The sequence below is a fragment of the Embiotoca jacksoni genome, unplaced genomic scaffold (assembly GCF_022577435.1).
Source record: "Embiotoca jacksoni isolate LCO1_2020_lvr unplaced genomic scaffold, fEmbJac1.0.p SCAF_12, whole genome shotgun sequence".
NCBI classification, from domain to species: Eukaryota; Metazoa; Chordata; class Actinopteri; family Embiotocidae; genus Embiotoca; species Embiotoca jacksoni.
In genome coordinates, this window is record NW_027185252.1 from 12,136,336 (window position 1) to 12,162,107 (window position 25,772).

The 25,772-nt window shown below is 41.0% G+C and overlaps 1 protein-coding gene across 11 annotated transcripts in view; it reads left to right on the forward strand.

The window, feature by feature from the left end:
* Nucleotides 1-25,772, forward strand: part of adgrb3 (adhesion G protein-coupled receptor B3) — a 110,780-nt gene that overhangs the window by 60,290 nt on the left and 24,718 nt on the right. For 10 of the 11 annotated variants that reach the window (XM_069144856.1, XM_069144859.1, XM_069144855.1 and 7 more), the window contains 8 exons: nucleotides 420-526; nucleotides 1,676-1,870; nucleotides 3,746-3,814; nucleotides 8,263-8,371; nucleotides 13,432-13,578; nucleotides 14,805-14,880; nucleotides 16,890-16,992; nucleotides 17,513-17,556. In XM_069144856.1, the coding sequence (XP_069000957.1) occupies nucleotides 420-526; nucleotides 1,676-1,870; nucleotides 3,746-3,814; nucleotides 8,263-8,371; nucleotides 13,432-13,578; nucleotides 14,805-14,880; nucleotides 16,890-16,992; nucleotides 17,513-17,556 (850 nt within the window). The remainder of the gene's footprint in view (nucleotides 1-419; nucleotides 527-1,675; nucleotides 1,871-3,745; nucleotides 3,815-8,262; nucleotides 8,372-13,431; nucleotides 13,579-14,804; nucleotides 14,881-16,889; nucleotides 16,993-17,512; nucleotides 17,557-25,772) is intronic. The other variant, XM_069144853.1, reaches the window with a different exon arrangement.

The window sequence follows — 25,772 nt, forward strand, 5'->3', positions numbered from 1 at the left end:
ATACATTAAAAGCCTTGGGACTGTGTAGTTATATGTAGTTTGTCATAACCAGTTCAGTTTGAATACTGTATTTACTTTCCTTCCTGAAACCTTTCTCTTGCTCTCGCTATAATGAGCTTCAACTCCCCTACAAACCTGAACTAGTGACATCACATTTTGATGGTGAGTGATGGACGAAATAGAAAAGATAAGTCTCATGGAAATAATTAATATTTCACTCTCTTCTTTTTTTTTTTCTTCCTTTCCCCTTCCTTGTCCCCTCCACTTCCATCTGCCTTCCTGTCACCTCTCCTTTGGTCTTAATCCCCCGCCCGCCCCTCCTTGCCCTCCCACCTCCTTATATTCTCTTTGTGCCTGCTCATCTCCCCTCTCATTCCCCCTCCAAATCTGTCGCTGTCTCCTTCCCCCCTCTTCCACAGGCACCACTAGTCGACGCTGCTCTTTGGATCACCGCGGTATGGCCTTCTGGGAGCAGCCCAGCTATGCTCGATGCATAACAAATGAATTCAGATACTTGCAGCAATCAGTAGGTGCAAAGTCAGCTTCCTCTCACAGCCTCTGTTTCCAATGCATCATAAATTACCTCCCCAGTGTTTTACACACACACACACACACACACACACACACACACACACACACACACACACACACACACACACACACACACACACACACCACCTCCCCCCATTCTTATCACACTGTAGCCAAAGATTAACCACTTTCAATAGGGGAGCAAATTAAAATACAGATTTTGCCATTTTTCTCTTTTTCACGAGCGCTTATTGTCGAGTCCTTAAACTGTTTGATTTAGAGTTTCTGGCATGTTCTCATCTATATTTATCTTTGTTGTAATGCTGGAATCCCCAAAAATACAGTTGATACTGTAATTAAGAAGCATATTGTACCTCTGCAGCATTGAAAGAAGTGTTACTCCTCATTTTCTATTTACTAGGTTTTGAATAGAATCTGCTACAATAAATTGCACACTACAGTTCTGTTAATTAAAAACAAGCACTGCACAATAAGAAAACTGGGTATGAAAAAGGGTTAGGGAAACTCAAAGAAAGAGTCAGCTCTTTTCAACCAAGAGAACTTTGTGTCAACTCCATGTCTCTCATCCTTTTTTCATTACTTGTCTGATGAGACATTTTGATCACACATAACAAAGTTTTTATTGAAGTCTGAGTATATTTTATATTGTGTAATACTGAATACATTTTTCCTTCAGCATATTTTTTGCCTTCGGCCTGGAAACACAGTACCGCTTCCACTTGAATTGGTAATTTTGGTAACTCTCCATCACTGTTAAAAATAAAATAATTCAGAAGGGCTGAGATAGCACATATAGCACTGCACCTGTGAACATGTATTTATGGACATAAACCCTGTGCAATGATGTGAAATGTCATTTCACTGTGCAATTTCTGCCTAAATGTGTGTCTTCTGCTCCAGTTAACTCTTTTATTCATTTTGGCTCATTTCAAAACATCCGCGAGGCAGAATACATTTCGGTCGGGCTTAGATATAAGTGTCACATAAAGGGCCTTCGAGAGCAGAATCTTTCTTCCTGATTTTTTTACACTCCATTTAGCCCAAATGCATAGCTTAGCTCGTATCTTTGCAAGTTGTCAGAGGACACCGATGCCCCAAGTTCTGTCTTCTCCTGTTCTTGGAGGTTCAGGGGCACCTTGCGAAGGGCCAGAGGATGCTGGCGGGGGATGGGATGTCCCAGGTCACAAAAAACCTGCTGGATCTCACCCAGAGGAGGAATTTCTACGCCGGTGACCTGCTGTCTTCAGTGGAGATCCTTCGCAATGTGACAGAGACCTTCAAGAGGGCCAGCTATGAGCCATCATCAGATGATGTGCAAGTAAGTGGAACATGTAGACACAGATCTTCTATATCCAACACCACTGTTTTGTCACGTATATCTCTTTTGATAAAACCATTCATTTTATAACAGTAATCCTTGACGCATTTTACCACCAGCATGGTAATATATAAGAAGAACCTTTTCTAACATGTCTGAAATAGCACAAAGACTGACAAACACACCACATGGCTCTATTGTATCAAAGAGATCTCCTCCACATCCTAAGCTGTTTCATCTTATCATGTTGGGCCTGACTGCAGTCTTGATCCTCTTTATGTCAATGGGATGATGGAGATTACAGCTAAAGCTCCATCTCCGTCACCAACAAGACAATTTATGCCCTCAGAGCTGTGACGTTTTCAGGCCTCTTTGTGATCTTTGTGCTGTCCTACATATGTGTTACAGTTTGTATGATGTGGTCTTTAAAACGTGTTGACACAAGTTAGGCTCATGCTATTGTTAAAAGTGAGCTGAAAGGGAAGGAGATAATTGTTACTGGCTTTGTGATGGTAATATTGTGTTAATGTTCAATCGAATGTAATAGCAGCAGGAAATTAGAAAAGCATGAGTCCTGCCCATCAGCCATTTCCTTTATAAAAGTAGAAATCCTTTCTGCTTTAATGATGTAAAAGTTCAGCTAGTTTGTACTTCTCATAACACACAGTGCAGTATCTGCTGGCTACTGAACTTTTTTTTTAGTATATTTCATATATAATATACTGGAATATACCCATCATTTATGGACTGTTTTCTAGGTTTTAGGAGAGAAAATCTAAACTAAACATACATAAAGGAAAGCAAAAACAAACAACATAGACACACATTACTGTTTGAGCTTTAGCATTTCTTTTGAGTGTGGTAGGATTTAATTGTCATACAGCTTCTACCTAAAGTTATGATGCACTGTAGGTGATTAATCCACAAAAGTCTTCAACTTCCATAATTATGCACTTCCAAAGCGTGGTGATATTTGGACTACAAAATGTCAGGGATGCTCTTTTTCCTTAATTTTCTGGAGATTTTATGCTCATTTATCAACAGTTTCCCATGTGTGGAAGATGCATGGTCCTCCTAATGTTCTGCAGAAATAAAACCCAAATGTACCGGCCATGGATGGGAGAGCGAGGGCCCCATTCAGCCATTTTCCTACCGTAGAAAATCCATGAGATGAGGAAAGCATCCTGTCTGTGGTTATTAGAGGAGCTCTATGGTGTGTGTGGGCAGACAGGAGAGCAGTCAGCCAGCCCAACCCCTCCGTGTGTCTCTGCGCTAATGCAGTGTTAAAGTGGGCACATTACCACCAGAGGGAGCATAAGCATTCAAGTAGAAAACAAGATAGCCTGTGTCAAGAGAGAGAGCCACTCCCTCAGGCACATTGTAGACCAGACGAAATAACAAGGCTAAAGATCAGAGAGGGGTCCTATTACTACTGCAGGCATGCACCCCAAGCAGCCCCTGCTCTCCACTGCTGGAAAAGACAATCCACACAGCTGCTCAAACATTCCCTTTCATCTTTTTGTCCTGATTGCAGCTTGTACTTCTCTCCTGTAGCATTAAGTGTTTGCTGCAAGCTGCAGGAGGTTCAAGCTGTATTTTTTTTTTTTATTATTACATATTTTCTCCTATAATTTACCATCATGAGTTAATCTGCAAAATTCTCTGGTGCTATTCCGCCCTTCAGGGTTCATTATCCCCTTATTGAAAGCCCTGATTTCCTGCAATCGCAAATGTCGGTGTATTTTCCATAAGAGTTTACTTGTTTAAGTGTATGGTGTTTAAAGTATGTCATGATTTTAAAAGGCATCTTGCTGCAGTGCCTGTAATACTTGTGTGTGGGTGTGTTATGTATTTTCCTTTTCATCATCTCCACAGAACTTCTTTCAAATCATCAGCAACCTCTTGGAGGAGGAAAATAAGGAGAAATGGGAAGATGCGCAAAAGGTAAGGATGTGGCAGCACACTTAGTAAATTATTCAAGTTACTGCATGAATGTTGTTTTGCCTCAAAATGCCACTCTGAGTCTATTTGTAGTCACTCCATCTGAATAGCAGAGATAAAGCAAAGCCAGGTTGTTTTTAGGTTGATGTTACACTTACACTTATGACTGTGAGGTCATTTACCAGGTGTAACATCTGGCCTCATTTACAACGCTAGTTCCTCAGAGCTCCACTTGGTGGCAGCAGCAGTGCCACAGAAACTGTCCAACCATTAACACTGCAAGGACTCATTCCTCCTGCACACACATTGTTTCACCCAGCTGATACAGATAATGGCAGCCAGCATGATAAGGCTATTACTTAGGATGAATTTTTTTTTATCATATAAACACTTTTATTGCTTGTACCATAGCAGCAAAGACTCCAATTCCCTGTCTGCCTTTTTCTGACATTGAAAAGCAGCTCTGTCGCACAGAAAAGCAGTATGATGGGAAAAAAAAAACACTGCAGTAATAAGTCAATATTTTGAGCACAGAGAAGACACTCCACACTGTGTTTATCTATGAAGATTGGCCTCTGGCTATGTCCTCTGTTGGAGACATCTTTCAGCATGAGGTGGCAACTCTCGTTTTCAAAACTGCCACTGGTGTCTAAGACAACCTGAAGACACCAAATCATGTACATCCAGACTCTGGCAGAGATACCATCCACGATGACTGCAAGTCTGCAAAGGACAGTCTGCTCTCTTGTCACCTTCAACGGTAAATTGACTTAAATGTGTAGGTGGCACCTGCACACATAACCGAGGCCGTGCTTTTAAAATAAGCCAGATCTCCTGTTTTTTTGGTCCCAGTTTCTCCGCTGCTGAACACATGCAGTTCAAATGTTGCGAGGAGTGTCAGCCCTGGCTGTCTATACAGGCAGTAAATAGGTGTTTACTTACTGCAGCTTTGGTTTGGCAGGCCCCGAAGGTGTGTTGTCGGTGAGGAGAGCTCACAAATGAGCAGTCTCATCAATAAGAATGCGTCAGAGTGGGACGGATGAGAGGAAATATACAAATAGGAAAAGTTGTCTCTGTGATTGAACACCCAGAAGAGATATGTGACACGATTAATTATTTCTGTAGTTATTAATGTGCATGGCTGAGGAGTGCTACTTTAGTTTCATCGCATCACCAGGCTGAGCGAAGTCATCTGATCTCAACAGACGACGCTCGGACTTCACAGTTTAACATTTTTCTCGCTTGCTGGGTTTACTTGCATTAATGAGTGTTCTGAGCTCGACTTCCACAGCACCCACACACAGCATGCTGTGAACATTCAAAACGCTCACATGAAACACCTCACTATGAGGTTTTACTGGCTGTAGGCTTTGTGCAGAGATCACTATATATTCACCTCCTGTCACTGTTACCATGGCAAGGAAAGGAAGAGCTCTGTCTACAGAACCTCCACTGCAGCCATTTCCCTGTGCTGCCTTCACATCTCATGGTTGCCATGGAGACCAGCAGAATGAGCATGACTGCACTCTGCGTCAGACATGCCGGAAGGGGCGAAGTGATGTGCTTTTCTCCCCCACTATGGCTTTCATTCTGCTGTGTCAGAGGCTCTCAACTTCAGCATCGCTGATCCGCTTGCCTGGCTCATGTAGAGGCACGTGCAAACATGCAGAGAACACAGGGTGTTGCAGAGGAAGGAAACACCTGCCTCAGGTGCTTGTTGAATATCAACTCAGAGCAAGATGCTAATTGCTAAATGCCACTCACGAGCCTTTGTAATTGTCTGACGTCATCTCGGTGTGCTCACACATTTGTTGAAGCCCTGCAATAATACACTGCTCAAAAAAATAATAAAGGGAACACTTAAACAACACATCCTAGATCTCAATGAATGAAATATTGCAGTTGAAAATCTTTATTCATTACATAGTGGAATGTGTTGAGAACAAAATAACATAAGAAGGATCAATGGAAATCAAAATCATTATCCCATGGAGGTCTGGATTCAGAATCATACTCAAAATAAAAGTGGAAAAATCAGATCACAGGCTGATCCAACTTCTGTGGAAATTCCTCAAGAAGTCAAAATGAGGCTCAGTAGTGTGTGTGGCCTCCACGTGCCTGTATGCACTCCCTACAACGCCTGGGCATGCTCCTGATGAGACCACGGATGTTCTCCTGAGGGATCTCCTCCCAGACCTGGATCAAAGCATCAGTCAACTCCTGGACAGTCTGTGGTGCGACGTGGCGTCGGTGGATGGAACGAGACACGATGTCCCAGATGTGCTGGATTGGATTCAGGTCTGGGGAACGGGCAGGACGGTCCATAGCATCAATGCCTTCATCATGCAGGAACTACTGACACACTCCAGCCACATGAGGCCGAGCATTGTCATGCATCAGAAGGAACCCAGGGCCCACTGCACCAGCATATGGTCTTCCAATGGGTCTGAGGATCTCATCCCGGGACCTAATGGCAGTCAGGGTACCTCTGGCTAGCACATGGAGGGCTGTGCGGCCCTCCATGTGCCGCACCAGACCATCGCTGACCCACCGTCAAACCGGTCACGCTGGAGGATGTTGCAGGCAGCAGAACGTTCTCCACGGCGTCTCCAGACTCTGTCACGTCTGTCACATGTGCTCAGTGTGAACCTGCTCTCATCCGTGAAGAGCACAGGGCGCCAATGGCGAAGCTGCCAATCTTGGTGTTCTCTGGCAAATGCCGATCGCCCTGCACAGTGTTGGGCTGTAAGCACAGGCCCCACTTGTGGACGTCGGGCCCTCGTACCACCCTCACGGAGTCTGTTTCTGACAGTTTCAGCAGAAACATGCCCATTAGTGGCCTGCTGGAGGTCATTTTGTAGGGCTCTGGCAGTGCTCCTCCTGTTCCTCCTTGCACAAAGGAGCAGATAGCGGTCCCTGCTGCTGGGTTGTTGTCCTCCTACGGCCCCCTCCACGTCTCCTGGTGGACCGGCCCGTCTCCCGGTATCTCCTCCGTGCTCTTGACACTGTGCTGACAGACACAGCAAACCTTCTTGCCACTGCGTGCATTGATGTGCCATCCTGGATGAGCTGCACTACCTGAGCAACTTCTGTGGGTTGTAGACACCGCCTCATGCTACCTCTAGTGGTGAGGACACTGGCAAAATGCAAAAGTGACCAAAAATCAGCCAGAAAGGACAAGGACAGAGAAATGGTCTGTGGTCACCACCTGCAGAACCGTTCCTTTCTAGGGGTTGTCTTGCTAATTGCCTCATTTCCACCTGTTGTCTGTTCCATTTGCACAACAGCAGGTGAAATTGATTCACAATCAGTGTTGCTTCCTAACTGGACAGGTTGATTTCCCACCAGTGTGACTTGGAGTTACATTGTGTTGTTTTTAAGTGTTCGTTTTATTTTTTTGAGCAGTGTATTTGGAGAGCATTGAAACGGTGTTTCGGCATTTTTCTGTGACTGATATTTTGTGAAAGTGACAAATATGTCGGGTATAAATGCTGCCATGCACAACGCGTCTGCACAGTCAGTATTCACAATATACTGGTCAGAGCCGCTCATTAGATCTGACCCAATCCCAGTGGATCGGCAGCAAGGGCAGTGGTCCAATCTTTTTGAAGGTCAATTATTGGATGGACGTGTCTTTGATTTATTGAAATTGGGGAGAAAGAGCTGACAAGAACATCAGTCCTTCTGGTCGAGCCATGGAGCTGTCCATTGGTGCTGAATTCCTGCTTCGACATTCTTTCAGCGAGTGCTGATGTCCATGAAGCGGCACATGAACCCAGGCAATCACCCTTGACTTGGCAGGTCCTTTCAGGAGAGAAGCCAACCAGCAGCTGTGTTGGCAAAGCCGGTGTCCACAGCTCTCATGCTGATGTCACATGGTGGTTCAATTGGGGGTTGTTACTAAAGATTATTTTTGTTACAAGTTGAGCTGCAGAATATTTTCTTCATTAACTTTTAAACCACTTGATCAATAAAATATCAGAAAACAGGACCATTCACAGTTTTGAATATATAGTAATATTTGTGTCACTTTTCATTCAAAAACAACTCATATATGATTAATAAACTAATTGTTTCAGCTGTAGATAGTCCAATTGCTTGAAATGTAATGAAATAATGCAAAAACTGTGAATACATGGTGACATTTGTTGCAATACACAAGAAAGTTTTACATGTATGTAAATATCTGTAGCTCCTTGACCTTGTTTTCTTCTAATCTATTCAAATTTTTTATATCAAATTCTCGGTGTCTTATGCACTTTGCAGCTTCTGCATTTAACTATATGCCTGAAGTTGATCACTGATGCTTTTTTGTTAACAGCCTTTTTGTAATTGAATTTTCTACACTTCCCTCTTTCCAGTAACACCCACTACAGTGTTATTGCATTTGTGAAATCATGGAAGCAGTATAGAAATTGAAAGTGTCTTCTTGTCTTTTTTATCTTGTCCAGATCTACCCTGGAGCAGTGGAGCTCATGCAGGTCATAGAAGAATTCATCCACATTGTTGGATTGGGCATGAAGGACTTCCACAACGCCTATCTGATGACTGGGAACTTGGGTAAGAATCAACCCACTTTTCCTCCCGGCCCACGGCCAGCCAGCTCGTTTCACCATTTATTTCTGCTTGACATGGACACATAATCTCCCGTGCTCTGCTGACTCCTCGTGTCAATTTCCCCACCATCATTAATTTGGGATAAATGGTGCACGGTAAGGGTGGGGAAGTAAAATTACTGCAAATCAATAATGTTAATTAAAACTGATCTTGTGGTCTTAATGTGCTAAATTCCATAGAAAACACTTAACAACCAATCCAATATCATGAGCATGCTTGGTAAGTCCCACAAGAATAGTGAAATAATACACACTGGGGTACTAAAGAATAACTATGGATACACATATTATTGACAAACAAGCTAAATAAAATCAACTTCCCTGGTGAATTTTTTTAAATATTAAGAATTAAATAAAGTAGCGCAGAAATAGATGTGGAAAGTTTTTACCTGTGCTATAATTCGCTGTATTATTTTCTGACCACAAAGTCTTTTATTAAACATTTTCAAACTATCAGTAGTTTCAAAGGTTTTTTAAAAATAATCAAATAAAATATTCATGGCATAATTGAAGGTGAAATAACTCTGTCTGACTCTGCACTGTACTGCAGTTCTTTAAGAAGGATTTGATTAGCAGAGCGAAACCCTGAAGCACGTTTTGCGGTCGTGCAGCAGCATAAAAAAAAAGATTGTTTGTGGGTTCCTTTGCGAGATTACCAGTCATGGGAAAACATACTGTGGGAGTGTCTGATAAAGGGCTATGAAATTGGAAGTGAAATTCTTTGCAGCTGTAATGAGCTGCTCTGCAACACTGATTTCTTTCCAGATTATAACTCCCCCTTTTTGGTAAAAGAAGTCTCTGGATATGAGTCGTTGAGCAATATTTCTCATCCCTTGTGGTGCTCTGGGCTCTTTTAGCTTCTGTCGCACAGGCTCTTGGATGATCTGAGGTCTCTGTGGCATTTCATTTCTTACTCAGCCATAAATGGTGTCTTACTGTAATGGAATAATAGAGTTGTGGTCCTGATTTATTCATGCAAGTGAATGTGAGCATGGACAGCTGTGTTGGTAGGTAATTCCTCTTGAGGGGTGAGGTTTCTTCCTTGTATTCTTTACAATAGCTAACATTTGACCCACTTCGAGCAAACACTTACACTCTGTGGCTCTTTATGGTGTATGATTTTCATAATGATGAATAGGTACCTCCCAAGAATAGTATACCAAACATGGTTCAAATGAATGCACCCATCAAAATGCTATTATGAAACACCACGATAGTCAAATTAACTAATGGATTTGGGCTTGGAAATAAGGTTTGAATGCATTTCATAATGCCATGCATTAATGACCTTTTCCACAGATGTGAGAATATTCCAGTGCCCTTCTCCTATTTTACACTTCTTTCAATTTGGCTTAATGGTTGTCGTCCGAACTCACTGCCACTGCCTCATCTTTATGCTCAAAAAAGCATTAACACATGACCCCTGCTTTATACACAATATGAAATCTGTTCTGTGAAACAGACTCTAAATTGACAGCTAAGTGGTTTATCCTGATTCATACACATTCCTGGAACAGCAGTGCGTATTACATGGTTAAACTTAAATAGGAAATATTTGACACTTATTATATTAGTCAGCTATATCGCTGTCTGGCCTCCACTCAGATCTTTGGGACTGTGAACTGAACCGTGTCCGTCCGTCAGATGTGATATGTGATAGGACAGAAAATTGTTTCGGTAAACATGGTGCAATGATGCAACTCAGCACTGTCTCAGTCTAGGAAAGTACTGACTGGCATAATCGGGGCTCCAGTTTGAAAGAATATTTGGATTTATTGCTGGTTTTTTTGGTTTTTTTTCAACAAATCACATATATTTTACCCCTGACTGTTGTCCAAGCAAATCATAAATTTTCACATTTCTGACAGTTTTTTGGTGCCATAACTGTCACATAATTTCATACAATATGAAACCTAACTTGACATAAGCAGGCCACCACAGTGAACATCATGTATTCATGCTAATTCTCATCAAAATGATGATATATAGTTGTCTGGTGCTAAAAAGCCTGCATTGTGTGACATTACAAGAATCTAATTTAGAATCAAATGAATGAAGATATAACATTCATTGATAAAGATAAACCGCAACTCCATATTCTTGCCCAGCATGTACTGGAATAATAAAGCTGTGGCTGCTGATTATGAGATGAGAAAAAAATGAAACGTACTATCTAATCTAAAAGTAGTGATAAGACTTTTTGAGAGGATTTAGACAAACTGATAAAATGATCGCTGAATAATGAATGTCACCATCATACCAGACCATGAAAGGCAATGATTGCTCATAAAAAAATATGTCTTTTAAAAAAGCACTCATCATTTCCTTTTCAACTCTAAAAGAACATGTGCTAACTTTGTATAGAATTTTATAAAGGATTCATACTGGCAGTCTGCTAAAGCAACCTTTTTGGAAAGTCTTAGCACAAAGGCTGAAAGGGGCTATTTGGCTTTCGAGCAATTATTTGGAGATGTAGCAGTAATGAGTTGTTGCCTCTGGCTAGAATCACCTAGAAGCCCACTGCCTGGTGGTGGTAAAATATAGGAAGATGTTTTTTTCTGCAAGAATTGAACCCATATTTTACCTGTTTGTTTTAAATATTAGAAATAATGACTTGTTTTTGTTTTGTGGTTTTAACTTATTTAGAAAATGAATCCATATACCAAACTTTGTATTGATAATACATGACATGACTAATAAAGGGGATGCAGAGTTGTCAGGATAATTACTTAATCCCTGGACAGTGCACAGCTTTGATAGCCAGCGACAGTAATTTCAGCCCTCACCACAGTGCCTTGGAGGCCACGTAGTCCTTTTGATTAAAGGGATGGAATGTTTTGTGGCTCCATCGGTGGAAGCCAAGTGGACAGCATCTGGCTGAGTAAGATATTGCAGCATCATTTCGTCACTAATTTATGGCAGCCTCTTGACACCTAGATAAATACTGGCTGTCACCGCTGTATCGTCCTCTGTCCTCCTACTTTTAGTCAAATAACCTTGATTGGAAAAGGCTCTCCACTCTGGCAACTTATTCTCTCCCCTTACGAGCTAACGCTTGAAGGACAGTGAAGCCTGGGACATGTTTTTGAAAATTAAACGCCGCTTTGGAGATGGAATACATCATGCACTTTTGTCATTTTTGTTCTGCCTGTCTATTGTGAGGCTTCATGGCTGAGAAAATATTCTGACATTAATAGTGATTCATTTCAATTACACACATGCAATAGCTGCGAATGCTCATTAATTTATTTTCTGTGAAGTATGTTTACGGTGTCTGAATTCAGCAGTTTACTTAATGCCGAACCTCTCATGAACGCATTCAGACGTAATGAGCGATGCTGTAATTCCCAGTTATGAAAATGAGCCATTCAGAACACTCTTAGTGCACTGAGTTAGTGCTCAGAAGCATCACTGTCCTAAATTGCTGCTTTATTTTTGCTGCCTTGCCCCATCAGGCAAATGCACAGCCTCATTTACCTGCAGAATTACCCAGAACTTTGAGCGACAGTCTTCGTAGAACCCTGTTGTGTTTCACAGTGTGCCCTGGGACTAAAACCACAAAAACGAATAAACACGCACTTACCACTGCTGCTCCCAACATCTGGCCTCTTTTGAAAATGGCAGGTTTCGTGGTGCTCTGTGATTTTTATGCTCGCTGCGGGATCATCCCAAACACACACGGACACACCTTCGCTGTCACAGATTTCATACGTGGAGTCGTGCCAAGATTCAACTTGTATTATTGGCAAAGCACAAGGAACAATAGAGCTTTTGCATCAATGGTAGGATTAGCCTCAGATTCTCCTTGCTGAAGCACCACCTGACTGGGACTGCATGTGATTCCAGGTAAAGAACAGTGTAGCTTTATCCCCCCCTTTGTAATGCTAAGGCCTTTTTGTGGTGATCCTGGGTAATTTCCTTGTCATTGCCTCAGTGCATGGACCGGCCTTTTATGGCACCTCAGCAGGGAGGTGAGAAAAGGAAAGAGTGATTAGGGAGATTACCTGTCTACCAGTTGTCAGGTGCCAGATGTAGCTTTGATTTTTGTACTCTGCGGTAATTGAGTACATGAAGTAAAACCCCAGTCGGCTTGGTTTCTCTGACGTTACCTGCATGTTTGTATCAGCGATTAAATTTGACAAATAAAAAGCAGCCCTGAATTGATCAAATATAGGCCTTTCATACTCTGATTTCTACCAACAATACCAATATAAGCAAACAGCATCTGAATAAAGGGCTATCTCTGTGTTGTTGTTCTTGTGATGTTAGCCAGGGAATTATAAGATCCGCCTCTTGATTTGAGAATGATAGCAGGCTCATATTGTCTGTTGATTCCTTTAATTGTCAGACATTATGTTTATATTTGTATTGCAGATTGTGCCTTCAAAGAGTAAAGCGGAAGTGTTGTTGTGCAGTCTCTGAAGAGTTACAGCTCTGTTGTTGCTCATATTTTCACCTAATCTGCAGTATTCAAACAGAGATACAGCAGATAAAACAGGAAACAAAACTGCTCTGTCCAGAGTGATGTAATATGGGACTGTAGTGTTGTGCACTGTGCCTGTACTAACAGCTAGCTACACTTTCTCCAAAGTCACAGCTACCAAACAAGACATAGTCTAGCACACAACGCCCACACACACAGATTGTCACATTCACTTTGGCTTTCATATGGATTCAACAAAGATATAGGGTGCGTATTATTCTGGTACATTTTTCTTTTACCTTACACCAGAGCCAGGCGAACTGTTCCAGTCTTTATGCCAACTGGTAGCTTCAGCTTCTTATTTACTGTACATGAAAATGGATTCAACCCTCCTACTGAATCCTCTCAGCTAGAAATAAGCGTATTTCCTTTAAAGTACCAGATTTGAAGAGTTGAATTCAATGTTGTTATCGAGAATGATTGTCCATGAAACAGTCTACAAACTCATTAAAAAAAAAAATCTAAAGTATTTCAATAATCCTTTTTTTTCTCTCTTGGTCTGTTTTGTATGAATGCTGCAGTGGCCAGCATCCAGAGACTTCCAGCAGTGTCTGTGATGACTGACATCAACTTCCCCATGAAGGGTCGTAAAGGCATGGTCGACTGGGCCAGGAACTCTGAAGATAAAGTGGTCATCCCAAAGGGCCTCTTTGTTTCCCAGTCAGCAGGTATGTGCCTGAGCGTATATATCACAGAGCCATCTCACTTCTACTCCAATGCATCTTTATTCAGGAGTCAAAGCCACATGAACAGTCGGCATGTGCTAACTTTAATTGTCTTGTCTTAGAATATATAAGTCAAACTGCAGTAACATTTCTAAAATCTGCAGAGGAAACAGTAGTAGAAATGTAGGATTAATGCAGAGTGAATTTATAATGATGGATTCTGCGGCCACTGCTGAGGGATGGAAAATAAATATCTCAGCATAAGCAGAATGATTTTAGTTGAATTGATATGTCTGAAAACCTACAAATCGTTCACACAGGAACATCAGTCTTCTGAAGAGGGTTTTTTTCTTAATGTTTTTTACGGTACATCCTTGTTTCGGGAAAATGAAATAATGCTACAAGCCTTTGAACAAAGAGAGTTTGCCTGCCTGTGCTTATTCAGTCGCTGAGTTTTCCATCAACTCAGCATTTCTAGCATCCTTTCGAACACTGCCAGTTGCCACTGCATATCGCGGTCCAGAGCCAGACAATTTGGTTAATTAGTGTAATCAGTCTTAGTTGGAATATATCAAAGATAACAAAACAAGCAATTGATTAGGAATTGGTGCTACGTGTTTAATCCCACCCACTCCAATTTGGACTGTGCAAGAAGTGGATTCTTTGGGAAACTTTAGTACTTCTCCTACTTTTTTCTTTTAGGTCCCTCTTAAAAACGCACTACTTTAGACTTGCCTTTCGTTGACTGCATTTTAATTGATTGACTCTGTTTTATTGCCTATTTAATTTTTGTTGGATTTTATTATTATATTTTATGCTGTTGCACATTGTGTTTTAAATGTGTGTAAAGCGCTTTGTAGCTTGTTTTTAAAAAGCGCTATAGAAATAAAGTTATTATTACTGGAGTCAACAAAGTCTGTTGTAAAATACTGAAAAGTCCTTGTTAAAAAAATATTTTTTTCCAAACGTGTTATTGGCAGAAATTGTATTGGCACTGCAAATTAGCAGGTTTATTTAAGCCAAGTGCTGCTCCAAATTCAAAGTTTCCTTTGATTTATAAAAACGAACTGTGTTGTAAGGTAAAACTTACTATATACAGTATAGATGGAATCTAATATCTGGCATGAAGGTCCACTTATGTAATGAGGTTGTGTGATACTATTAAAGAGGAAATGTCTGAACATAAAACCTAACAACAGTCCTACTTGATGCTTCATTTCCTCCTTTAGATATGGAAGGATCGCCTGTCTTCATTTTGGGAACGGTTCTCTACAAGACTCTTGGACTCATGCTACCTTCACCAAAGTAAGGGCAGCATTTCTCCTTGTCTGTATTTTCTGGTCTGCTGGGTAGAGGAAATATGAGACAGATTTAATCCTTTTGGAAGCTGCAGAGGTGTCCATTTTTATTCACAGTAATAGATCAAGCCTGGAAAGCAGGCTGTGCCTCTGTGGCTCCAGTGTGAAATGTTCCACTTTAGAGACATGAAATAAAAATTCTAACTATTGTAAGTCATCTTGTTGTGTCCTTCCTGTTAACAAAGTATACAAAGTGCCATATCAACGTGAAATAACACCACAAAGGTTGACTGACTCCATATTACTACCTGTCTTCCCCTACCAAATGCCTCACCAATTCACAGGATGCTATGCTAACACTATGCATGCCATGCTCACACACCAAAGTAAGACACTACCTTGTACAAAGCCTGAGCAACAAGGTGAGAGTGCGCAGTATGTCACTGGGGTTATCAAGTGGGCACCTCCCTTCTCCAGTGTTTCATCAAGTTCCTTCCCCTCAATACTCACACCCACCACACCTACTCTACCTTGTTTTACATCTTAACTAGTATGAATTGTGCCTACATACTTTGACATCGTTATCTTTTCTCAAAGCCATTTGATTGATTTGTGTTAACTTTATTTCAGGAATTGGAACATACTATTATTATTATATATATTATGGTAGCATGGACTATGTAGTTAATTAAGGATGACATTAGTGTCTGGAAAAGCAGTGGGATGTCCCAAACAAACACCTGGTGTCAGACCCCAGTCAACAAGTCCCCTGGCATCAACGTCCCAAGGACGAAGCGGTCATTCCAGGGCCGAGCAGGCCAGCTGTCACAGGTGGAGCAGCTGCCCTCTGTGTACATGTAGAGAGCTGCTCATAACGGCACACTGAAGCTCGCCCTCTCCAGATGAACACCAGGATAAGCCGATCAAGGGGCAACTGTTTAACAAGGATTGTTTAATTTGCCAGATTTGAAGCTTTTGAAGCTTTAATGAAGAAAATACATTTCTTACTATTTAATGTCACAGGCATGTCAGTGTACTCTTGAGCGGAGAACTAAAGAACCTATCCATTTAGTCCATCGATTTCAATTTTGAAATAAGCACTGAAAACTGGCTTGTATCATATAAAAAAGTCAGATAAAAAATATTTTTCAGCTCAATTGGTGCAGGTAGGATGAGGTGCTGCTGCAGTCTCACCTCCATTTTTCTTTGAGTAGTTGACAGTTTTCTTCCTCATGTAAAGTGCTCATGGATTTTGAGCTTCAAATAAAAATAAGATAAATTCTGTCAACTATACAATAGCTGGAGATGCTCTCTGAAACACGTCGAGAACGCCAGATTTTTAAAAGTGCAAGATACAAAGAAACATTTTCTTCAATTCAGGCAGAGCATTGTACTCTGTTTTTCTGGTCTGTTGGATGTTTTCAGCACCTTTACTGGCAAACATCCTGCATAGCTGCTTTGACGTCTAATGGGCAGCTTTTTACGTCCTCCTACTATTGAGTGTGTGATATTTGGGTTAGTATTCAGTGCAAGCAGCACCACAGAAAATATCTCAACTAGTTTAAAAATGTATTTGAAGAACTTGCACTCTGAATTTTAGATTCTTAGATTAGCAGGCAGAAAGGAACTTCAAATTCTAAATATGTGCACAAAATATTCCCTAACACACAGAATTGGGTTTTAATACAAGCGTACTGCACAAGTCTCACTGACTCTTCTCTTAACTTAATCCTTAAGTATTAATACTTACAGAGCATAAGAAGAGTCTTTAGGTGTTTAAGCTAAGGGTTAAGGCTTTGAACACTTCAAATGTTGCATGATGCATGCTCACCCTTGCCGCGCCCATAAGATCAATGTAACAGGTATAAATATTATACATGTATGTTAACACAGTTAAGCCTGAATATTAAACACAATGATGAGCAGCTATTGATTCTCAATGACAATTAAATACTGTTTGGCAGGAACAGCCATGAAATTAAAATCTCATTTTCTGACATCTTTTGTTTGCCTCAGGAACCACACCGTTGTGAACTCCAAGGTCATTGCTGTGACTGTGAGACCTGAGCCCAAGGCAACCGAGTCCCACCTGGAGATCGAACTGGCTCACCTGGCAAATGCAAGTCATTTTAAATCACAGTAACATTTTTATACACCGTACAGCAGCAATCAATTCTGTATATTTTTTGGATCTATTGATTTTCATGTTCCATTTTTAACACGGTAGAGCGAGGTTTTGTTTGTCAACTGAATGCCCTACAAAGACCACAGCACCTATCTCCTCCCATTAGCTGACACACAATGGCGGTTAATTGGCTCCGTAATTAATTTGCAAGCACCCAGTATCAGGACAGTGTACTGTGTTCAGATAATTACAAGGACAATCCTCTTTTATGATCCAGGCCCTTTTTATTCATCTTGGAGATAAAGTGCATGTAAGTCTGATCGTGTCAGAAAGTGTGTCTGTGTGTTTCTGTAATGGCGCTGTCCGAGTTCCTATTTATGGTGTCTAATTGATCCATAAAACACATTTTCAAAAGATCTACATTGAAGGACAAACATGGAGTTGATTTATAAAGATGATTATCAGAGATGATTACATAATTGAATAAACATTTTGTTCTTTTCCTGCCTTCCAGGGAACAATGAACCCCTACTGTGCACTTTGGGACAGCACCATAATGTAAGTGGGCATACACTTTCGCTTTTCTTAGATTTTTCTTGAAGTGATTCCTCAGGTTGTTTCAGTTACTCTATTGACTATCAAGGTTTACGTTTCTGGATAATCCACTTGTTATGTCACTTCTCTGTTGCACTAAAATTATTAGTATGCAACTTCAAAAATGAGACCAATACATTTCTCTGGGTAACTCATCAGTACAGGAAACAAGCAAAAGAGCTGGAAAACATTAAACCCTTATGAGGTGTGGACAAAATGATAGGAATACCTTATAAGATTGATATAGCCCTTCAAAAAATACCTGCTATAAATGAAACTGCTGAAAGCATGTGCTTTGTTTGTTTATGCTCTCGTACCTGTTGATTTAAGCCTGTGGGAATCCAGTTTGTGAAGTTTTTTATTCTCTTTGAGTGAGGGTTACTAAGCTGAAACAATTCTGTGTAGCCAGTGGCGTCACGATTCCGTCAAGAGAACCTGATATGAGTCATACGTATATGAGTCATAAGTTCACCCCTGTAAATCACAACTTTCTACATACTTTCACGATACTATATAGTTATACTCTACTAAATATGAAATCAAAAACCAATTAGCAGCATATATTGCTTCAGCGGGCATCTGAGAAAAACTCATTTTACCAGCGAGCGCTGATAAGGGAACTGACAGAGATGCAAACGGGTCAGATAGTCGCTGCCTACAGAGCTGGAGCATCAGTTACAAGTACTGCAGAATTATGTACCATAGCAAGGGGAAACCTCTCACCAATTATGAAGACACAATACTTAACTGCACCACACACAAAAAAACTCAAACAATCATTAATAGTTCTCACGCAGGGATACTGTATGAACCGTGACAGAATTACAGCAAACTTTTTGTCAAGGATTCATCCATGGAGTTGCCCAGAAGGCAGTCCAGGAATGCAGGACAGCCAGAAGACTTGAGTTGAAAGCAAGCGCTCGGTGGCCGAGGTGCAGAGCAGGCAGGGTGTTGGAGAGCAAGGCAGGCAGACGTTGGCTGAGGTACGAGACAGGCGTATGCCAGCTGGAAACCAAAAACATCTTCAGTGGGTCCAGACAGGTGGATGGGCATGTGGCTGGGTACTGGGAAGCCAGGAAGACAGACTGCTGTAGAAGAAGGCAGAAAGATGGCAACTGGAGTGTAGGAGCGTCTGGAGAGGTGGCTGCCTGGAGATCCAAAGTATCCTCAAGGGATCATGACGTACAGGTAGATGACTGGCAAGCAAAGACTTCTGCAATGGAAGCCAATTAAAGATCAGTGAGTTGTATGTGGAAGTAAAAAAAACTATAAAGCCCAAAGACCAAGAGCAGCTGTGGTTGTGGTCAGTATTTGTGGCATAAGGCAGGCAGACTCCTGAAGGGCGGTGTGGTGGTGGGGCGTGGTTTGGCTGAGCTGCAGGAGGGACTGATTGGGGGAGTGGTTCAGGGAACGGTGCCTGGAAAGGGCTTAATCAGCCTCAGCTGAAGTCAATCACTGATTGTCCCTCTCTTCTCCTTAAAAACCCAAGCAGCAGGACACCAGGGCTCTCACGCCTAGGGACACGGAACGGGAGGCTGGCTGCGGTCAGGTCATGTGGCATGTGCCCAAATGCCCGGCAGGAGAGCCCAAGAGATCTATGTTATTGGTTGTGTGAAATAAACCCATTGGAAAACCGTACTTTGGTGGATTGTTGTGCGTTCGGCTGAGTGAACCCACAGTGACGGCAACGATGTCTGTCACACTGGCGCCCAATGGGTTTATTTCACACAACCAATAACATAAATGAGCCCCTTTCAGGCATTGTTCCCTGAACCACCCCCCCCCCCCCCCCAATCAGTCCCTCCTGCAGCTGAGCCAAACCACGCCCCACTACCACAGGCAGAAACATCAGCATCTCATTGGGTTTTGGCAGGGGTGACTGACCGGTGGTCGGGCTGGGTGTCAGATAGGGTGGCCAACTGGACAGCAGAGGCTGCTAAAGGGAGGCCTAGCTGGCAAACAGTCACTGTGCTGGGCAGTGAAGGCTTTGCGTTGGTGGCCAGCAGAGAAAACGCTATACTCTGGAAGCTGTGGGACTCACGCCTCCTTCTGGGGACTCTCAGATCGTGAAAATGGCAAGGCAAGATCTAAAGAAAGACGGCTGTTGAACATAAGGGGGCTCCTGCACCGCTCATAGACTTCAAAAGATACAAGGTTAGGGAATGCAGGCAGGAGGCAGAACAGCTCAAAATTGCATACATACGCAAGGGATTCCCAAGAAACAATGTCATACAACAACAATAACAACGTACAACAGGCAAAATCCAATGCATACCCACATTTCATATAATACAGAGGAAAATCACCCCCGATAATGTTATGAAGTCCGCTCAGCCCCCGTTTGCTCGGGTGTGCTGTACGCACACGGAGGAGTTTCTCTCTTTTTGTTGCATCCCTCAATGGTCGATACACAAGTGTTTTTAACGCAGCTCGAGGAGCAATATTGTTATAAAGTACCTGCTTGCAGAACTGAAATCTAAATGTTGATAACGTCACAATCAGTAACTGATTTCCTCTAAATCAGTGTAGCATGTTACAACACAGAGCTGTGCACAGACACCAATTATACAGTATGTGCATTTACAAATGGGTTTCAGGTGAAGTTGAATGACATTTATGCGATTTCAGGTTCACTTTATTTAAGTGAAATCTAACAGCAACTGAGGATGCTTCCAACTCATATGAGGTTGTTAGATTTACTTTGAAATAGCATGTGAATTGAGCATGGTCTGTCCTCTATCACAGTATTTGAGGGCAGCTGGTCTATTTTTGAACAGCAAAGATACAACTGGGACAACTCTGCTCCATTCTCTTTCACTGACTTTCCCAAACCAAGCGTTTAAAATCAGCATTCAGTTTTTTTCTTATCTACACCAAGCTATTTTAATCAGAGCACAATCAGAAAGACTCCATGGTACAATAATCATCTTCATTTTCAAACATTTGGCTCTTTCTATCACCCAATAGTAGCCACTCTCAGGACTCATTCAGGGGGCAGTGCACCATCTGTCAGCCATGTCGCTTCAAACATTAGAGCGCTCACTGTAACAATTAGCAGAATGAAAATGTTGCTCACAAGTGGAGAGCTTTGGTCCAGATACAGAACATGTGACTGCTGAGTTGAACAATGCATTGTTTGCATTTGTTGGGACGAGAAGATCCACATAATTATAAACAGTGTCCTGATACTTGGATTGATGATTTGCATTGGGTGGAAAAAGACATTTGTTCAAATCTTTCTGAAATTACTTTTCCACTTTTTTACATGTGATGCATTTGTATTGATCCTGTAACCAACAGTAGCGTGTTTACATTTATTAAAATTAATCTCAAATGCCAATATTAAAATATTATAAACATTAGAGTAATTTAAACTGTGGTAATAGTACTTAAGGGTCTAAGTAAGTCTTTCACCAATGATTATTTGTAATATTAAGAACAAGAAGAACATAATTAATGAGATGATGCTGTATAAAGAATAAAATACAGAAGATATTTTTATTTGATTTAAAATAGTGAAATAGAAATCAGTCTTGACAAGAGAATTATTTACTGAGAAATCTTCCTTTCATTTTTCGAAAGTAGAAGAAGTAAAATGACTCATCTGTCAGAGCTGTTATTGAACATTTCACATGAAGCAAAGATTTGGAAGGTTTAATATGTGCTTGTCATGTTTTGACGAGTTTCTATAACCAAAGCCTGAATCTGGTGAATCTGATGCACCTGCAGAGCTCAGTGATTACCCTAAAGTAAGAAAATGGAATAAAAAAAAAAATAAGACAAATATTATTTTTTTTAAGACTGTTGTGGAAAATATCCACAGCACATAGATATCCAATATCTTGTCCTTTCTTTCTTTTTTTTTTTTTTTAAACTCACTCCCAAGTCTGCAGCTCCACAGCGCTGAGTGTAAACAGGTCCGATGCATACACCTTTATTACTTTTTCAAATGTCAATATTGTCTGCTATCAAACAAGCTTGAAATCGGCAATATCCGAGCATTGTGCCGTGGGAGAAATATGAAATGCAACCCAGTGACTTCAGATCAGTTAACTTCCCTGTTGTGTCCAAAAATAAATATTTTGGGAGAATTAATCGACAAATCTTCTTCCTTCATGTTTTTAAACATGGGTGATCATTTTACTTGAAATATTACACTATCTTAGTGTCATATTTAGTCCAGCATTAGTTTAAAACAGATCACTTTTCAGCCTCACTACGCTTGGAATTAATCGTTCTTTAAATTAGAGGAGATTAATTAATCCTATTTTGAGTGTTGTTATCCCTTGTAAAAATTCAAGCTCTTGTTCCTCCTTACTGCCACTAAACTTGCAGAAAAAGAATATTAAAGAATGACACTACAAGCTAGCTCTCGCCTTTTGGCATTCCCCTGCAATTAGATGTTTTTGTAAAGCGGTGCATTGAAAGCCATATGAGTGTCTTTCTGGCATTTTAATCGCAGATGCTTTCGCTTCCTCTCTCAGATTATCCAGTTTTATATGGGATAAACATCAAACAGAGGAGGACAACTTTTATCAGGAAAGACTTTCAGATCCTTAAAGAGGGATTTGCAAGTCAGTCAGCATTCTGACCCTTCTTTAAAACAGCTTCAAAACACACAGCATTTTCCATTGCTTCTCTCATGTTTAATATTTTTATTTCCTCTCTAAAGCACTGTGATCGTAATAAATTACATTATCGCTATGATGCTTTTGTTAGTATTAAATATATTTTCCTTTAACGGTGAAGTATGAAGAGATTTTGATCATTTTTAATACATTTGGGAAAACTGGTGGGAAGCTGAGCTCAGACTCAAACCACAATTGTTTTAAATTCCTGTTCAAGTTAATTGATTGATGATTAACATATACATATAAAATAAATAATATACTAAATAAAAACAACATAAAGAACACATTGAATTGTAAACATTCACACCTTTGCTTTACCTTTTACTGAAGAATCATCTCAATATTTATGTCTCAGATTTCAAAGTGTGATACAGTTCATGCCATGTCTTAACCAGGAACACTATACTTCTAGAGGATTCAAAGCCTATTAATCATTTACATGTCAGGGTGTGAAAGCAGCTGTCACAGCTTCAAGTTCGACAGACATCTGGAGATCCTGAATTTGAGCCAAACAGGCCACACCAAACATTGCCAACTGCTGCAAAGCCTTTAAGAACCAAGACAAACCTCTGTTGAATAAACAAGAGGTGTGAGTGCCATGGGCTCAGTTCGATACGCTTCTAATCCAGTTTTGCTGATGTTCAGTACAAACAAACCATTCTTTTCAGTTGGACATACAAAAACCTATGTCAAGTATAACCAGGGCTGGAGTGCTATTTGTTGAAGTCCCAGAGCACACCTGTGACTGCACATACTACAGTCAATAATGTAGCAATGATATTTCAATCATTTTTAATTCAATAATGTCAACAACGGGCTATAATCATGCTATTTTTAATGGTTGTTCAGGCTCCCTCATCTAAAGTGTTGTTTTCCAAATTCAGTCACGGCACATTCCTGCAAATGTTTCGCAATAAAAGCCTTGTTAAGAAATTAAAGGTTTCTGTCTACAGAAATGCTTCAGAGCTTTTAGTTTTAAAAGATACAGGAAGTGTTGCGTTTGTTTTAAAACTTAATGCAGTAACTTTAACAGGGCAAATGACAGCAGATCAAAACAAAGCTTTGAGTTGAGTGAATCAGTCAATGAACCTTAAATATCAATATGTCAACGTTGACCGTCCCATTTGTTTTTAAATGGCTCTCTTGTATAAGATATGCTTTAGAGACACTTTTCTTCTCACTTGGAGAAAAAAAAAAAGTGGTGGAGCGTTGTGCCGGTGTGCTCCAGCAGCACTACACCTCCGAGTATAACTACAAAGAGGAATCCACCATCGACAGGTTTGTCTCTGAGGTTTGGTGGTAGTCATTTATTTTATACGCTTGTTGAAACTTATGCAATGTAGAACTTGTGCAATCCCACCCAACTTGGTTTTAAAAATAACATTATATCTGTCACAGGTGATTGGGTTATTCAACATGTATTATAATGATTAACGCTGTATGCATGTGCACTGTGATAGTTCAAGGTTCATTTAATTGTCATTCCGACCATATTAATACACAGACAGCAGAACGAGATAATGTTTCTCAGGCCCAGGGTGAAAAGTAATTTTTGTTTTATCTACTTAAGTTTATAGCCACTTAAAGGTATATTTTCTGTACCATTATGTCTAAAAAATGACCAGACCTATGTTATATATGTTGTTGAATTGTATACTTACAATAACCCAAATGTTTCCAACAGTGTTCAAAGACAAATCCATTCTTTAGTCAAAGTACCGGTCAGTTAGCACCAGCTACTGGAAGCCAGCTCACTTCTGCAGCTAACATTTGGTTTTCAATGGTGCAGAGCCGCGCTGGTAATTCAAAGAGCCTCCAAACACAACAAATAAACATCGAGTACATGTACTGTTATCAGTAAAGGAGGGGCAGAGGAATATTTAAACACAAGTCACGCCAAGCAAGAGACAGGCAAAGAGTGACTCGTAGAGGGAGAAGCGATCGCTAACTGCTCAGCTGATCATCAATTTTCATCTGCAACGAAGACAACAACGCCCGTGATCCCATGCTTCTCCACTGCATCATCAAACTCCCTCTTTGTTGTTGTTTTTAATGAGGGAACCCAGAAATGACATACGGTGCTTTTAAAGAAGTTTGAAAACTTTTGTTGACAGCAGTTAAGCGCACCTGCACCTGCTGACATATATTTAGAGCTCTGAATATCACGTCTTCTGCTTTACTTTTCTGTTGAAGTCGCATTTGAATTATTTCAGGGTTTTAGTTTGAAAGCGCTCTCTAACAGTTTCCTCCTTTGACGTCGAGTTTCTTTGACATTTGGATATCTGAGATCAGCGCTTGTCAAGCTTTTTCACGTTGTCGACCCACAAAGAGACACATTTGCTCCACAGACGAGCACTTGATCAGATTGAGTCTCGGAGACCCGTGAGCGAAGACTTTCAGTGTGTTTTGGGGTGTTTTTAAAAGGATGACGTCCACGACGGAGAAGATAATGGCGAGAGTGTCTTTCGCGTGGATTCATTTATGATGAAATTAAACACACTTCCGCTTCTGCTTTGGGTGTATGTTTGTGCGTTTTGCCATACTCTCTGTGTACTACGCAAAGAAAGGCAGAGGAAGCAACGCCGTGGGCGATGTTTACAATAATTCTAAGCTGCAATCATGACGGACTGATGAGGTCAATAAGTATGCATTAGCTGACAACGGGGGGTGGGGGGGTATTGTTGTGTTTTTGTGTCTGAGAGCACATGATTTGAGTCGGGGGGGGGGGGATAAATCGCATGTACACACCGAGGTAGGACATGAAGTACAAACGCAGCAGTGTCATGGTGCAGTGGTACTTCATCCGATGAGCAATTCTGTGTGACTTGATTTGTATTTGCCTTAATTGATGTATTTCAATGTCGATTTAATTGTAAACATAATGGGGGGGAATAATGATCAGTCGCAAATAGTTTGCAGCAATAATTCACTAATCACATGGATTTAAATAACCTTTTTAGATATTGTTCCACTAATCTGACAGTAAATGCAATGCAATGCAGACGGAATTGGACGCACCGAAGGTGAACTAACTGTGGTTTGATAACAGGCATAATGGCCTTCCATCTACTGATGGAGCAGGCGCATGCCACCACCACTTTGTACACACCTTCCCAAGTTATGCACATCCTCACTAACAAATCCAAACTGAAGATTCTCAGCCTCATTTAAGGGCTTTTGTCCCACTCAGGATTAATAAGATTTTTCCTGCTGCATAAAAATATGCACTCATTTTTCTTCTCCCCTCACTCACACGTATTGTGGCCCACAGGCTGAGATAAATTGCCCGTCATCAAGAGATCCAAGATGGATGGAATAATTTCCCAGCATTGCCCCCGCCCTCCTCTGCCTGTCATTGTGTGTCAGTCTTTCGAGACTTTATAAAATTGCCTCGAGTGCAACACCGAAGGCTCTCTTTAAGCGCCCATCCCAGTGTCTGGTTAATCTAATGTGGCCATACGGGGAATTCAAAGTTGTATTTGCATGTCTAAAGATGGATATTTATGATGAGCAATGCTCATATACAAGTTTGACGTGTAAGAACAACGC